The sequence below is a fragment of the Crassostrea angulata genome, chromosome 4 (genome assembly GCF_025612915.1).
Source record: "Crassostrea angulata isolate pt1a10 chromosome 4, ASM2561291v2, whole genome shotgun sequence".
Lineage (NCBI taxonomy): Eukaryota > Metazoa > Mollusca > Bivalvia > Ostreida > Ostreidae > Magallana > Magallana angulata.
The window spans coordinates 10,787,895-10,804,175 of NC_069114.1; the positions used below are offsets into that span (position 1 = coordinate 10,787,895).

The 16,281-nt window shown below is 32.7% G+C and overlaps 3 protein-coding genes across 3 annotated transcripts; 1 reads left to right on the forward strand and 2 right to left on the reverse strand.

Moving 5' to 3' along the window:
• The first annotated feature begins 4,124 nt into the window (after positions 1–4,124).
• On the forward strand, positions 4,125–6,219 carry LOC128179280 (uncharacterized). The gene has a single exon (XM_052846667.1). It carries the CDS (start codon positions 4,481–4,483, stop codon positions 5,777–5,779), a length of 1,299 nt encoding a protein of 432 aa, XP_052702627.1. The 5' UTR covers positions 4,125–4,480; the 3' UTR covers positions 5,780–6,219.
• A 141-nt stretch (positions 6,220–6,360) lies between these two features.
• Positions 6,361–9,823, reverse strand: LOC128179281 (uncharacterized). Its single transcript, XM_052846668.1, has 6 exons — positions 9,660–9,823; positions 8,723–8,850; positions 8,508–8,605; positions 7,927–8,139; positions 7,357–7,383; positions 6,361–6,486 (listed from the first exon to the last, which is right to left on the reverse strand). Exons 1-6 carry the CDS (start codon positions 9,774–9,776, stop codon positions 6,470–6,472), a joined length of 600 nt encoding a protein of 199 aa, XP_052702628.1. The 5' UTR covers positions 9,777–9,823; the 3' UTR covers positions 6,361–6,469.
• Positions 9,824–10,619: 796 nt separating this feature from the next.
• Positions 10,620–14,671, reverse strand: LOC128181987 (uncharacterized). Its single transcript, XM_052850572.1, has one exon. The coding sequence runs from the start codon at positions 14,602–14,604 to the stop codon at positions 12,904–12,906; it is 1,701 nt and encodes a 566-aa protein (XP_052706532.1). The 5' UTR covers positions 14,605–14,671; the 3' UTR covers positions 10,620–12,903.
• Between the last annotated feature and the right edge of the window lie 1,610 nt (positions 14,672–16,281).

Here is a 16,281-nt window from a genome sequence, read left to right on the forward strand (position 1 = left end):
CAAGAAACGGGTATTACATAAATAATAACAATATATTTGTTGATATTAATTACTTATTTGTTTTACGATTATTCATGCATTAGACTTACAGAATTTGGTACGTGAAAAGGCACATGAACTTCAAATTTGGAAAATTCATAAACCTGTTCAAGGAGATTTTATAAAGGAGGTTGAAGGTTTTGGAGGAAGACCTTATCATAAAAAACTTAATAAAAGTTTGGTTTCAATGTTCAAATCAATTAACAATACCATACATATCTTATAGTTAAAGTCCAAGTGCAAATTCATGATAGGCATTTAAACATTACATTCAGTTCAGTATATAAACTGAGAGGCCTTTCCAGAATATTTCATATTCTCTACAAAACTCCCTACTACAGCCATACGCTTTGTGTTAATCAAGATGAACAGCAGTGACTTAAACAGATGGCATTGGTCATTGATTCAAACTCTAATACCCACAATTGTATTCATAAGTATTTGTTGTATGGCAGGTGCCATTGGAAATACAACGGTGCTTATAGTTTACAAGACGAAGAAAATTTCAGGAAAAGGGCGCTTTTTCATTCCGATCCTTGCCTTTGTGGATCTTCTTGCCAGTTTAGTGTGTTCCTTTGGTGTCCTCCTAAACCTATGCCGAAATGTTCTTTTCTTTTCAGACGTTCTGTGCAAAATTCATTTTCACATCATTTGTTGGATTTTTATTGCCTCAGTTTTCTTGGTGTTTGCAATCGCTTATGATAGGTATCGTATAATTTGTCAAATAAATAGACAACCACTATCAGATAGACAGAAATGGACTATTGTGTGGACTATACTTATTCTCAGTGGAATTTTAAACATTCCAGTTCTTGTTACAAGTGGAACTGTTTTTGTTCCTTTGCCTTCTAAATACAACAATTCAATAAAGGGATCCATCTGTACCATTTCAAAACATCTAGATCCGACATTTGAAGTGATCCACTCGTTTGTTGTAATCATTGGAATCGTTAGTATGTTTGTCTGTGTGTTGTTTTTCAATGTAAGAATAGCTTACGTCTTTTGCACAAAGCTTCGACGATCTGAAAATAATATCATTATCAGTTACAATAAAACAAAAAATAAACATTTTTTTACTGTATGCATGAAATGCCCATTTGCAGACAGAAACTCTGAAAATGATAATCTAGAAAGAGACATCCCTCATCAAATGGAATCTCGCCCAGAAGATGAATCAATCGAGCAACTTGAATCCATTGATATATCTGTGAGTAGATTTCAAGTAAACAAGGATAAAACGTGTTATCCAAAGTATTTACTACAAACTGTAAGGACACACCACTCACTCTATACCCATGTCATGTTCTTCGTGATGTTTGTCATCATGCTTCTTTCATTTGTTCCCTCCTTGACAATTGTTCTTATGATATACAACGACCACACACAAAACTTTTCGGTGTTCGATGTTGAGGAACATACTATGGATATTAATCTTTTCCTTTCGCTCAAAGTGTCGTATCTAATCAGCAGTGCAGCAAATCCTTATATATACAGTCTCTTTGACAGAGAGTTTCGTGCTATCGTGATCGGATGTATAAAACGTTAGGTATGAACTCAAACTTCAGACAAAAGAGAAAAATAATTAAACTGTTATTTGTATAATAATGACATAAACTATACATATATTGTCACTTTATGATATCATGTCATTTGTATCAACCATGTACAATTTAATTACTTTTTGACATTAATTTGTTGTCGTGAATAATGTATGCTTGGTTACAAAATAGTGATAAAAAAGATATGCCGGTAGGTAATTTTATATAAATTTAATAATTTCTTGTTTATTCTCATAAAAGATTGTTATAAAACTACCAAATTCTTCAATTATATATGCATATGAAGACATTAACTGGACATATAAGTTGCCCATTTAAGTTATTATCTTAAACTTATAAAAATGATAAGATAAAAAAGAAAATTATAATTGATGCAGAAAAAAAATCAACGTCAGCTTATTCATCCCTGCAAATGTGTCCGGACTGTTTTCTTTATCGTTTGTTTGGATTTAAACGCAGACAGTTTTCTTGCCCACCACCCCCCTCTGTATATTTACATTCAGTGTATCTTTCCCTTATGTTTGCATTGGAAATCTGCGACGTTCAAGTTCTATTAATACACTTTGCTAATCCATGCGCCATGAGCAAAAAAATAAAAGTATTCACCTGTTTTGACTATATATATTTTGTAAGATTAAATGAAACTTTCAATCTTACATAACAAATTTGATGTGTACTTTTGAAAAACTATATATATATATATATATATATATATATATATATATATATATATATATATATATATATCCTTAATAATAATGATTTTTCTCCACACAGTTTCGGGCACTATATATTTTGTCGCGGAAGCTAACTAAATAATGTGTTAATATACATGTAATTTCATGTATGTTTCCTATCCCTGCCTTAGAGCTTATATAATGACTTTAAAGCGGCTATACACAATATTTCATACAAATAGATATCAGTCTGAAAATATAAATAAAGCATTAAATGCTGAAATGAATTGCTTCATTTTTGTTTGTTTTCATAGATTTCACTTACATAACGTTATCTGTACATACTTTTCCATTCTTAGATGGCTTCCAATTGGAAGATGGGGGAATAAAATGGCACAAATTCCCATTCGTTTAGTAGTGAAATACACTTATGAATTTATTTCTCCCCAATTAAATCTATTCAAATATATCATAATACAACTTTGCAAAATAAAAATTTCTAGCTATAGTCAGTTTTTAATATATTTCACAAAAAATTTGAAAAAAAAATATTGTCGGAAATTTTGGTGGTATCGAACCCGTAACATTAAAACCCTAGATATATAAGGTTAGCTTATGCCAGGTACCCTAACCACTGAGCCATTTCAGACACAACAAAGTGGGCTTTTTAAATATTGTGACTAAGGCCACAAACTGTCAGACTTGTATTATTTTTTTTTAAAACGTTCAATTGTTGGGATACAAAATGATAATTTTTTAGTATAGTGGGTCATCTCTCCACGTTTTTCTTGATTGAAATCGGTTTGTTTTCCAACAGACCTTAATTAGACTATGAGAAAAATATGGAGCACAGACCCACTCTATAAAAGAAAATGCCCTGAAGTTCTAAAAAATGGCAGTATTTGCAGGTTTTGATACGTATACGCTTGTTTGAGTCAACATGTTCCAAGTATTGAACATACCTTTAGGTTAAAAATCAATGATTCGTTAAATATATATTGTTTTAAATGATTTTAAAAAAAAAAACATCAGATTTATTGATACTCTAATTTTTCAGTAGCCTATCCGACCGCGTATGGACATTTTACACGTCGTATCCACCCATTTTCTTTGTAAATCTTCGTCATCTTTTGTCTGCAACCTTTTCTGCATAGTGTTATCACTTTAATATTTGGTTGTTTTATTTTAATATTTATGTAATTTAATACACTGTGGAAATCAAAGTATTGTGGTTTTACAAGTGATGTAGTGTGTAGGAGTAATCACCCCTTAACTGATTTATCTTTTATGGATTTTTTTTTTGGATAAAGGAAGTTACTAGGTAAAAAATGGAATATTGCCAAGCTTGTGTGCAAGAAAAACTTTAGCATCAGTGAACCTGTGAATTAATTACACTGGAGGTCATAAACTTGTTTGTATGTGTATTGATTATAGTACGTTTAACATTGATACAGCTCAATTTATGTTTCATCCTGTTAAACACCCGTGTGCAAATGAACGTTCTATGCACTGCTGAAATTAAAGGGTTTTTTTAAAATATCACAGTTAATTATTTTTTCACAAATATGTTTATGATAAAATGATATGATTTTCTTAAATGAGAAGTGAATAATTATACATATACATTGATGTTCATATTTTGTTTTCAATATTGTATAGAAAATTAGTTTTGCATTAGTACAAAGGGTAAGTTTTCTATCATGAATTCTTAAGAAGTCTTAAGACATGCATATGAACATTCTTCCTGTAAAAATGTAAACATATAATTATTATAAATATCCCAATTGATTATCAATAAAGAATAATTGTATTTTAATATTTTCACGTTTGAATTCCTTAATAGGAGATTTAAACCAGTCGATTTCCGTTAATATACGTTGACAGTTGGTCTCCGTTTCCTTTTAAAAGAAATAATACGCTGTTCGTTTTCCTCAAATGGAAAAGAAAATTTTTTCGGACATTGTGCCATAGCGGGAAGAATGCGTCATTTTTATGAGGGTTCTTTTACCATTTGGTTATATATGTCCAAGCAAGTGACATCGTCTAAATTCTAGTGCTGAGCACAGACAGGATAAAAGAAATGACTTATTAAAACATACTTACTATAAAGTGTTGTATTAATTTGCAAACTTAATAAAAGGAAACTGATTTCGATTTAAAGCTTAATTACTTTGTGTTGAAGCTTTATTTTTGAATTTCCTGAGGATGGCGGCAGCTGGGTTGGAAACGTGGAATCTATCAATAATCCGGACTCTAGCACCAACTATTGCAATTATTTCAGTGTATTGTATAACTGGAGTTATAGGCAATGCGACTGTTCTCGTAATTTACTGGAAAAAGATGATTTCTGGAAAAGGGCGGTTCTTCATTCCGATCCTAGCCTTTGTGGATTTTCTTGCCAGTCTTGTTTTATCTGCCTGTATACTCATTCGTCTCTGCCTAAATGTCATTTTCTTTTCAGATATAATGTGCAAAAGTCTATACTTCACAATTTGTTGGATTGTAAGTGTATCCATTTTTATAGTGTTTGCAATTGCCTTTGATAGGTATCGAATGGTTTGTCAGATAGAAAAAACACCATTGACAGAGAGACAAAAATGGATCATCGTGAAGACCATTGTTGTGATCACAGCCATTTTAAACTGTCCCGTATTTGCGACAAGCGGGGTTGTTCTATTACAAAAACCTTCAACATATAACAGTACAATTCAAGGATCTGTTTGCGTATTTTCAAAACATTCAAGCCCAACATTTGACGTTATTCATTCCCTTATTGTGGGTTGTGGTACTATAGGTATATTTGTTTATGTGATGTACGTTAACTTGAAAATATCATACGTTATTTTCACGAAAATTCGACGTTCTGCAAAGTTTGTGCATCCTTCAAAACAAGCTAAAATCAAGGAAAATCATTCAAGCGAAGATATCAACTGCGCTGTTAAATTAGGTAGCCATTTGAAACAGCATACACGTACAGAACGAACAAATCCTACTGCTGAAGAAATAAAGGGCAACGAACACATGTCATTCAACATTGGGTTTCAAAATACGGGTATTGATAGTAAAATGGATGATATCGAGAAACGAAACTTAGGCTTTAGCTCTGAATTCGAACAAAAAGAACAACCTCAAAATACACTTATGTTGACAAGCAGATCTCGGTTAAATAGAAATGACAACCCTCACCAGGAGGTCCTACCATTAGCTGTTACAAGGCACCAGTCAATCTCCATTCATGTGATGTTCATTGTGATGTTTCTTATCATGGTTCTTGCGTACATTCCTTCACTTGTCGTAGCTATAATTGTATACAACAACCTTCAAGACAACTCCTGGTGGGTTCATGAAGAGGAGAGTGACCTTAAAGTCAACATGTTCCTTTTGCTCAAGACGACGTATTTGATAAGCAGTGCAGCAAATCCATACATATACAGTCTCTTTGACAAAAAGTTTCAAGCAGCTTTAAAAGGTTTTGTGATATGTCAACATTCAGTGAATCAGTGAGACAGGAATAGATGCACGAATAGAAATGAAAAATTAATTAGAATATGTGCCTTTATCGTAATCATTATACTTCAAAAAAATAATGCTGCATTTTTTTATCAAATGTTAATAATTTGTTTTGTTTTTTTAATCAAAGAAGTAAATAGAATGAAGTCTAAAATCCTTTTCAGAGTGTACAGATAAATAGTAGCGGCAATGTCTACCAGTTAATTGGTCTGATCGACAAAAACCCGTTGCAAATCATAAGTCGGCTAGTCATTGAAAATAGAAGAACATTTCATTTTTATCGTAATTTCCAAGTCCAACAAAAATTAATTTTAAATAAATCAAGAAATTGATATCTTATCTTTTCAGGAAAATTATTAGTACTTTTTACGTTTTATGAAAAAGAACAAACGATTAATGTCAAAATTTGAGTTTATTATGATACGCTTAACCTGTTAATCAGTCGGAACAATTGCTTTTTACCGATTTTCAATTCTGCAGTTCGTGCAATTTTTCAACTGTCTGTCCTAACGATTCAGTTTGTAAAATGTATGCGAATAAGAAAGTGTGAACAGAGAAGCAAGTTTTCAAGAATATATCGTACAAGTTTTTCTTTTATTCGTACAAAATAGCCCATATAACAGTTGCATAACTTGTTGATGAATCATAGCAAGTGTTTGAATATTTAGCGTACATGAGTTTCATTTACTTTCCAAGTGGAACTGAAAAATAAATGCAACCAGGTTTGTTAGAAAATGTAGTTTTCCTGATTGAATGGAAAAATATATTAACGTACGAACACTATGTGAGAGTTCATAAAGTTTTTTACATAATTATAAATGCTGGTCAAACAATGTTCACCTCAATTAGAACCAAAACATTACGGTAGCATTATCAGCTATCGTCAAAAATCAAGAGTCGTTCACAAATTCCCAAGCCAATGCATTTATTTGTTAAGAAACATTCTTCGTTGATAATACAAAGGTATAAATTTTAAAATCTTAATTTAGAAACGTTAGTCATTTCCCGTCATTTTTGCACTGAATTACTTAAAACGCGACACCTCTAACGTCATATACTGCCAAAGAGTGCAAAATAACCAGATTAATAAAGAAATATGTAGATCATCTTAAGATATAAAAACTCTTATTGTTCAAAGTAAAGACTCTTAAGCTTGTTATTTTGTCAATATTTCGTCAAGGTTTGTGGTCGCCAAAATTTTGAACGGCCCTTTTATATTATAACATATATACATTTTAAACTTTCTGCAAAAGAACACCTTTTACACAACTAACATTCATCGAACATTAATTGTTTCTTTAGAAATGCATATACATGTTAGACAATTTGCAATAAATATAATGAAGAGAACAAGCCTACTCCAGTGTCTTTTGTCGATTGTGAATTTCCATTTAAAACATGTATATGTTCAAGTTTACCTCAAACAGATCTATTAATAATGATATCATTCCATGATATTATCATTTTTATATATATTATCATTACATGTAACTATCATTTTTATATAATTATGATATTATTACATGTAACTATCATTTTTATAACGCCAGGAAACAGAGAAAAAGACTTACTCGATGGAATAGGTTCCTGGCATAGTCCTGAAATATAAATCATAAACTCAAAAGGGAAGATGTATTTAAATCTTTTACCGTATTTGTAGAATACTTTCTTGGATGAAGATTACATATCCTTAGTGTACATGTTCACATTATTGAAAACAATTTAGTTAACAAAACGTTTTAATCTGTGTATTAATGGCGGAATCATTATAATTCGAAGTAGATATTACTTTGTTGAACTTTTGTCAGGTTATTCTCGACCATGGGTTTATTTCCTCAAAGAGTTATATAATAAGACATATTCGTTATTCAATGAAATTAAAAAAAACTTTCCACGAAATCATAGTTCTACGAACCAATAACATATTTATTTTCACAAATTTTAGGAAGGTAGGGGGGGGGGCATTGGTTGAAAGTAACATTTCTTTTTTTCAGCAACCTCGGGTTTATTGGACTTACATAGGAAATTCTTATTTCAGAAATGATAGCTTCTCGTGTATCTTTATATTTGCAAAAACATCCAAAAACGAATTTTATTTGTTAAATTTATATAATTTAATCATTGTTTAAGTAACTCTTTACCAGCTGTGGCTTGGTGAAGGTGTCCGTTTTCCACACAGTCTAGATCTATGTGACTCATTAAGATTGTCCTCTGAGCTTTGGACATGGAGGGCGAACGGGAAAGTAAAGACACGTGCACACGATTTCTGTCACAAGTTCCAAGCACTTCCGGCGCATAACACATGTATACTAGAGCAACGTTTGAGTAGTCTGTGTAAGCCACTCGCAATGCAGCTGTTATTTAAAGAGTATACTATTCATTTGTATTGATTACATGTATGTTATTCAACGAAACCAATATGATTGGTTTCACTTCAATAAAATATCATGTAAACGTGTTTTTGGTAACATTATTTTGTGTAACTATCAATAAAAATATAGGGTGACTGTTACTGAAAATAGACAAAATCTACAATAATCACTGGGGCGGTTAATGTTTTTCCACACGACAAAAATGAGAATTTAGTTTTATTTGGCTCATGCATGTATGCTGTTCTAAAGAGTCAACTTAACACAAATTTGACTCTATCAGTTTGTCATTAAATTAACAATATGCTCCAAAAAAGTCAAAATTTAATACTGATTAAAGTAATTTGTTTTACCTTCATACCGGCCCTCTGACATCATGGTATAAGATGCCCCAGAACCTGAATGCGTCAGAAGTCCAGTCTGGGGGCTGCTACATGACTTGCTCTGGGCGCTACAACCAAATTGTATGCATTGTATAATCATAACAGTATGTAATGTGTAAAATTAAATGATGAAAAATGAAAAAAACAATTAGCAAACGCATGATTAATGACACCACTTGACTCACGAATATCCTGTATATGCCATATAAAGATGGCCGTCGGCACCTCGTTTGAAAACCCAGACCTGAGAATGCCACGTATTTTCTCCCCATTGAAATGTTGTTCTTTCTAGTTCATGCCATGTTCCAAGGAACTACAAAAAAATTAATGTAAACAAATTAGAATATTTAAAAAATTATAGTTTCTTTAAAAAGTGATTAATATTTATATAATAACTACTGATTTTTAACGACTTTCCTTTATTCATAATGTCTTTTTATTTCATTATACTCTTGATAATGGAATGTTATTTATTTTTAAAAAAATATGGCTGTAAATTACTAACCAGATTTAAACATTTCATTAGTTTATGATAGGCAGCTAAAAACTTTAAAACAACTTTTGTTTGTAATAATAAGATTCTGGATGTTATGACATATACACGTGTGTATTTAAAAGATGTCTATAGATGTGGTGATGGGTAAAACTCTTTTTTACGCCTATACATTGAAAAGTTTTAAAATTCTTTGATGGTTTATGTTGGTTTGATCGTAGTGAGTATTGCAGAGAAATACCTAACCTACATTACTGGGCTGTCTATATTCTCTGCAAGAATAAAAACCACAAAGACTCCTAAAAAGTATTTTGTTGTAGACATTGTCATCTTTTTTTCTCATTGTCAACATCGCTCTCATAAAGTGATTATTAGCTATAGGGGGTAAAAATCAAAGTATATCGTCATTGTCGATAAGTTCGTTACATAAAAGATTTACCAATAGTTCCATGAATAAAAAAAACTAATCTTTAGAGTTAAATCGCAAAGTCCTTTGTGTTTAATGCAAAGAAAATTGCGTTAAAATGCATAAATTATTGCGTTTAATCTAAATAAAAAATTGCGATGAATTGCAATAATTGGTGCGAATAAACGCCAATTCTTCATTGGAATAACTTTGTTATACTTACTTTAGTGTCGTTAAAATCAGCAGCAGTATTTGTCCCATCAAAGTCACAACTTATCGCCACGGAAAATTTCGAGCAAAATGCAAAATAAACAACTACTGCAGAATACATGAAAGACATGGCTGGGAGATTTCTTTATTCTAGGAACTACTGCCGGTGTTCAGGCTTTATAGTGTGGTGGACTCCATGAACTGCGCCCATTGATTAGATAAGAATGTTACTTATGTAAATTTCATTTCCTTAAAATCGAAAAAAAAAAATCAATATTACATCGTCTAAACATCATAATAAAGCTTTTTCTTCTTTTCGGAAATATATGGTATTTTATGTTTATAGAGCACACTTTTTTCCGTTGTTAACCTTCCCTCCGTAGAACGATTTAATTATTATATATTTACATCTACAAAGTATCATTCCCTCTATTTCTTACGGAAACCTATAGTTAATTCATAGCTCTATAGAAACAGCCAGACTGAAATCTACACGCCCCGTTTATCGATTGGTCGAAATCTACAGCTGCTGAAACTGATAAGAAACTGACAACACAGATATAGACACGCCCTGTTTATCGATTGGTCCAAACCTACAGCGACCTAGAAAAAGTCACGGACTGCACAAAATAATCATGACGATGTCAGACTCAAAGTCTCACAGGAGGCGATTTGGCTGTTTCTTTTAGCTAACGTACTTACGTACATTGACAGTAATTTAGTGAATTTTACTTACTATTCATATTCAATTTATCAATTAGCTAAAAGAAAGATGTTAATATAAACAGTAAAATGCTTTCTTTGATGATTCATTCGGGTTATGAAGGTAGCGATCAATGCAGAAAAAATTTACATAACCCGCTAACGCGGGTAATGTATTTTTTCTGCTAATTAGTTGTGAAAATGTAATAAAATAAGAAAACGGTAATCAGAAGACTACATGTTCAATTATTCAAATTGTGAATGTCCTGGATGTTAGTCAAAAATAATTTGGCTGAGATTTATGTATCATACGTGAAAATAAATTAAATATTTTAAAAAAAAAGCATGTTCAATATACAATGTTATCAAAATTGCATAAAAATGTCATAAATTAAAATGATTTGGGTTATCTTACTTCAACTGTTATCTAGCATACACAATGAATTCAAAATCTCTTAAAAGGGTATGAGAGGATGCCTAGCTAGACCAGAAACTCTTATTATAGTTAACTTGTAACAAAGATGAAGATGCAATGTTTTTCACTAAAACATTCCACTGGCTTACACAAATGTCATTGCTTGGATAGTAATTAACAAAATAAATGGACAAAAGTCCTGATATAAATATATCTCAAATATTTTATCGATTTTTGTTGCAATAAAAGCTAGAACGTTGCTGATAAGGAATAAGCCTCCACAAATTGACCACAGGTGAGTGTCCGACTATTCGATAACGCATTACATACACGGAAATTCCCTACTGTTTATGCGAAATACACGCGACCTTTTGCTTGAAAATGGAAGTTCAGCACCTAGACCATCCTCTGTATTCATCAGATGTATCAAAAGGACAATTTATAAATTGTTGAAATTAAGTTAAGACAAGTTTAATGGAATGTGAATAAAATAAAACAGCAAAAAAGTACATTTTTTTCAGTTTATAGCAAAAGTCTCAACTTTTAATGATCCCACTTGCATGTAATGAAATCCGTGATATGGAATATGTATCATTATATATACATCATATATTCAGTCATTTTATAACGAACACATCTAACATGACAAACCCTTGACTAGATTGATACTAAAAATAGCAACAAATATTATAAATATAATATTAGATCATGAATAACAAAAATTGACGTCACATTTTTTATTCTAATAGTGGTATAGATTTTTAAAACATCAGTTTTCAATAGATTGTGAAAAAATTGACTGTGCTATCAAATATACAGTTTCTCAATGTTAAATTAGTATCAACAATTTAAACTCGCAGCTATTCAAAATTGAAAGCTTTCCAACAGTGACAGATTTGCCTCAGAAGAAAATATTATCACACAGTCATGATTTTACATTTTCAAAACGAATAAGATAGTAACAAGAAAATGATATGCCAAACAATGATCGCCATAAACTGAATACTAATGGGAAGGAAATATGTTTTAACAAAGAAAATTGATCCGTTTTTGTTCTGCAAACCTATGCAGGAAAACATACATTTTAACTGCTCATAAACAAAGAACCATAACTCCTACTGGTAAGTTGACATGGAGAGATTCCCCAGTAATCTCCCCTGGTCACGAGGATTCTAGTTTCTTTGAAAACTTATACCATTCTGATAAGCCAGCTTTATAAATTCCCAAGCAGCTGATGAGGAAGTAATGCATGTACAATGCTAATTTTATGCTACAAACAAGATATTTTATGAAAGATGCAAAAGTTATTATTTCTGATTAAATGCATATTCTGTCAATTGAATGTCCACTGATGATTCAAATAGTTACAAAAAGTCAAAGTCCTTTACAACATTTTAGGACTAGATGCCATAGCATCTTCGTGTGATTCAATAGTGCTAGTATGATCCCGTATGATATGATGTGCAAATGAACAGCATACAGGCCGTGCGATTACCCATGAATATTCATTTTGAAATAGTTTTTTAAAGGTAGTCCATCCATAACTAAGACGAATTTAACAATTTTGATTGATCTATACTACATCAAAAACGTACGCGTATTTGAGAGTTATTATGAGGCTGACATCAACCAAACTCGGGAGCATGTATGTAGTCTATTTAATGAACTTTCTGCACTTAAAACTTTTTTCAAGAGTTATCTGCCCTTTACGGAAAAAATTTAGAAATTCTTTTTCTGAAAATATGTACACTGTATGGTAAATTATGAATTATTTTAGCATATTAGAAAAAAGAAAAATGTGAGAAAATTTCTTTATTTAAAAAAACGTTTTTCTCATTGACTTCAATCTAAACTTCAATAAATGATGGATTTGTTGATACTGATTTTTTTTATTTTGAATTTCAGAGGGGAATCTTTATCATTCAATAAACCCCTTAAAATCGCACGAAGATTTAAGTGATCAACCTTGCAATCTATGAAATATAATAGTTGTGGATGGACTACCTTAAGAACATAGAACGATAATATCTGTCCCATCGTCGGTAACCCACGTCTGGTTTGCATCAATTCTCTCTATCATCGGGGCTTGTGGACTCAAAACGTGGTTTTCCTACTATATACTTGTCCATGATTAAATTCATTAAACTGGTTTGTGTAAGTAGCTGAATGCAGATATACGCCTACTGCCTCTGCACCCCACCCACAGAAATTGGTCTTCTCCAACACACGTCAGACAGCTCGGTTCGTCCAGCTTGTCTTTCTCGGTGAGCAGCATTCGAAGAAAATGACCGTTTTTGTCGATCAACTGGACAGTGTCGGTATTGTAATCACATATTATGATGTTCATTAGGGCGTCAACTGAAATTCCCCGAGGCCAGAACTCCGAGTTAGACGATGTTCCGGTATAGCAAAATCGTGGTTTCTTCCGGTGGTCCACAGCTACCACTGCGTTTTTGGTGTGGTCAGACACCACTACATCGCCATTGTGGTTCTCTGTAATGTAACGAGGGTAACTGTATAATGGTTGTCCAGTGACATCATGAGTGATGGTCTGGATTTCCTTTCCCGAATCGCTAAATCGCACTACTTTTGCTTCCACTACATCCGATTCCGTTACCTTGGCTTGTTCGCTTCTGATCATGCCTACCAGAATATCTCCATTGTACGAAGAACAAAATATGCATGAAGGTTTCCACGGGTCTTTGACCTGGACTAGAGATTTCCTTTTCTTGTTATCCAGAGAAAGTTTACAGATGTTACTCTTGCTGTCGAGATAAATCAACTCTCCTTCCTTCGTCACGGATTGTATGGCCCAGTCGTCCAAAACGTCGGAGACTTTATGAATGGTAGCGCCGGTGAGGTCTGTCAATCTTAGATCTTCATCTCGGAGCCAGAACTGGCCGTTAGGGGCAGCAGATATCTGATAGCAATCCTTGATACCTGTCACTCTGAAAGACTTGATTTTCATAACTGTGTCACTCATCACCAATGGAGGAATTTGGTATGTTTGTTGGGCAACATCTTTTACCTTTCTTGGTGTCTCTGCTTTTGGGCTTTCTATGTGCCCGAGCATTTTAACGACGTCATCTCTTGTGAAGTTTTCCTTGGTTAATACTGGGTAGGGCATCTCAAGCATATGAGGTATAAGGTCCGCGTTGGAACTAGGGTGCTCCTTGAGGTAGAAGAGAAATGCAGCAGGTTTGTTCCTCGTACGTTCATATCCATCCAAGACTGTGTTTAGATGAGCTATACGATCTGTTATTTCTCGGTTCTGGTCTTGTAATTCACTCTTCTGTGATTTGCAAATATCTGCCAATAATTTAGAGTAGTCCTCCACAACATCATCAATGAGAATCTTTATTCTAGCGGCTCGTGTCTTCATGATCGACAAAATTTCTGCCGTTTCTTTTTTACGGAGGGACAGATCATCCTGTACATCTTGTTGTAAAGACTGGCAAGATGGCAGTATTTCTTTTCTTATTTTCAAGATCCTGGGCTCATGTTTTTCTCTGTGCGAGTGATAAACGTTTTCAAGATTCACAAAGCTGTGCTTCTTGTGCTGTGCGTCCTTTGTGCATTCAGCACACACAGGAAGTAAGCACTGTTGACAGCACAGACAATATTTCTGACCCTTGTGCTCCCGACATGTCTCCTCGAGAATTACGGATCCGAACTTCTCCTGAAACAGCACGATTTCGTGGGTCGTTTCTAGTTTTTCCTTTTGGTGTGCCTCCTTGCATTGCTGGCAAAGATCTTTCTTGCACGTTTTGCAAAAGAATTCGGCATTTCTTTGACATATAGAACACTCAACAAAATGTTGTGCAAAGGCAATATCCGCCATTTTAACCTGTCCTGTTTTTTTCCATTTAAATGGGCAGGGCTTATCTTATTCATGCAGGTTACAAGCATGTTTGTTCAATATCTACCTATAAAGGAAGGTAAATAAATCGATATGGGTTTAGATATACAAAGATTATCCGACTTTATTCAGGTTTGCTGTAATATTCTTTAACCTTTTCAATTAATACAGTGCATAAATGTTCCGCCTTCAAGACACGGCAGTTTACCGGACTTTTAAATGTATCCTGCATGAGTTTAACCCTATTGTAAATATTGCGGTATTTAATAAATCGAAATGCAGGGTGTCGAGATGCGTGGATCTATAGGGGGTCGGGGGAGGGAAGGGAGGTCTAGGGAATTTAAACATTAATAATTTCCAACGTAAAAATTACTGGAAATAGGCAGCTTTCACCTATCCTAGATGTGTTTATAGCTAAAAGTATTTAAAAATGAAATGGTTTTAAAATGATCATTCTTAAACGTGTATAAAGTCTATGACATCCCTTTATTTGGAACATAAAATATGCATTATTTTAAAAAAAAATTGCTCTTAATATTTTTTGTAACAGCGTGTAAAGATAGTTACATGTGTTTGCACAGTGCATGAAAAAATTCTACCATATCACAAAATATTTGGCAGTGAGTATAAATAATTCTTGAAAAAAAGAATAACTTAATTCTCTTGTGAGATAGTATATATGTTTATAGCGGTGTTGAGTTACCCCTCTTTGCTCAGACATATTTTTATCAAATAAAATATACAACATAAGTAGTCATGTTGTATAGTTTATTTGATAAAATGAAATATATCGGAAAGGACACTAGTTTTTTAAATCAATTTGTTTTGTAAGAAAAAGGAAATATTTAATCAATAAATTATTATCCATAGTATAATTTATTTTGCACCGATGAAAAAAACTGTACTGTTTTACAATGCTTGTGCACTTCTTTTATTTTCATGAATTTAATGTTCAGCGTAGGATTTTGTTTGAACATGAATTCAACGCTTTTCAAAGTCGAATATTATTACAAAATATAAACTGAAGAAACGTGCAATACTCTGTGTGTATAATTAGTTTTCATTATATACATGCAGAGGTTCAGAGATTGACATCAGATTCATTTATTCAACAACAATTTTATTTTAAGCAGGTTTTAAATCACCAGAGGTGTTTTCAATTATACAATCATGATAATAAAACTATCAAAAGGGGAGTAAACAAGCATAAAAGTTTCAGCTCTCAGATTTCAGTGATGAATTTTAAATTGGATTTTAAAACCATTCAGATGCTGTCCGTGTGATTAACGTTCTCCGATGCTCAACAATGTTCGATAACTCTTAATTATTTGGTACACAGAGTTTTAACACAATCTGTGCCAAAAGAATCGTACTTCGAGTCTAAGGATCGGAGATTCTCCGATGCTCAACAATGTTTGATAACTCTTAATTATCCAAAATTAGTAGTTTAATTGGTACACAGGGTTTTTGCACAATCTGTGCCAAAAGAATCGCGTACTTCGAGTCTAAGGATCGGAGACCTTAAGTATACACTGCATATTGAATTACTCTTCAATCAATAAATTATATTCTAAACAAAATTGAAAAGTTATCCAAAACGGTCAAATCTATTTATGTGTGTGTTGCCACGTTTTAAATGCTCAAGGAGCCGTTGACTAT

Excerpts from the sequence above, each read along its gene's own strand:
- LOC128179280 (XM_052846667.1), top strand. The coding sequence starts at position 4,481 with ATGGCGGCAGCTGGGTTGGAAACGTGGAATCTATCAATAATCCGGACT.
- LOC128179281 (XM_052846668.1), bottom strand. The coding sequence starts at position 9,776 with ATGTCTTTCATGTATTCTGCAGTAGTTGTTTATTTTGCATTTTGCTCG. Across the intron at positions 8,851-9,659 it reads CTGATTTTAACGACACTAAA|TTCCTTGGAACATGGCATGA; the intron begins GTAAGTATAACA and ends ATTTTTTTGTAG. Across the intron at positions 7,384-7,926 it reads CCTTCACCAAGCCACAGCTG|GACTATGCCAGGAACCTATT; the intron begins GTAAAGAGTTAC and ends TTTATATTTCAG.
- LOC128181987 (XM_052850572.1), bottom strand. The coding sequence starts at position 14,604 with ATGGCGGATATTGCCTTTGCACAACATTTTGTTGAGTGTTCTATATGT.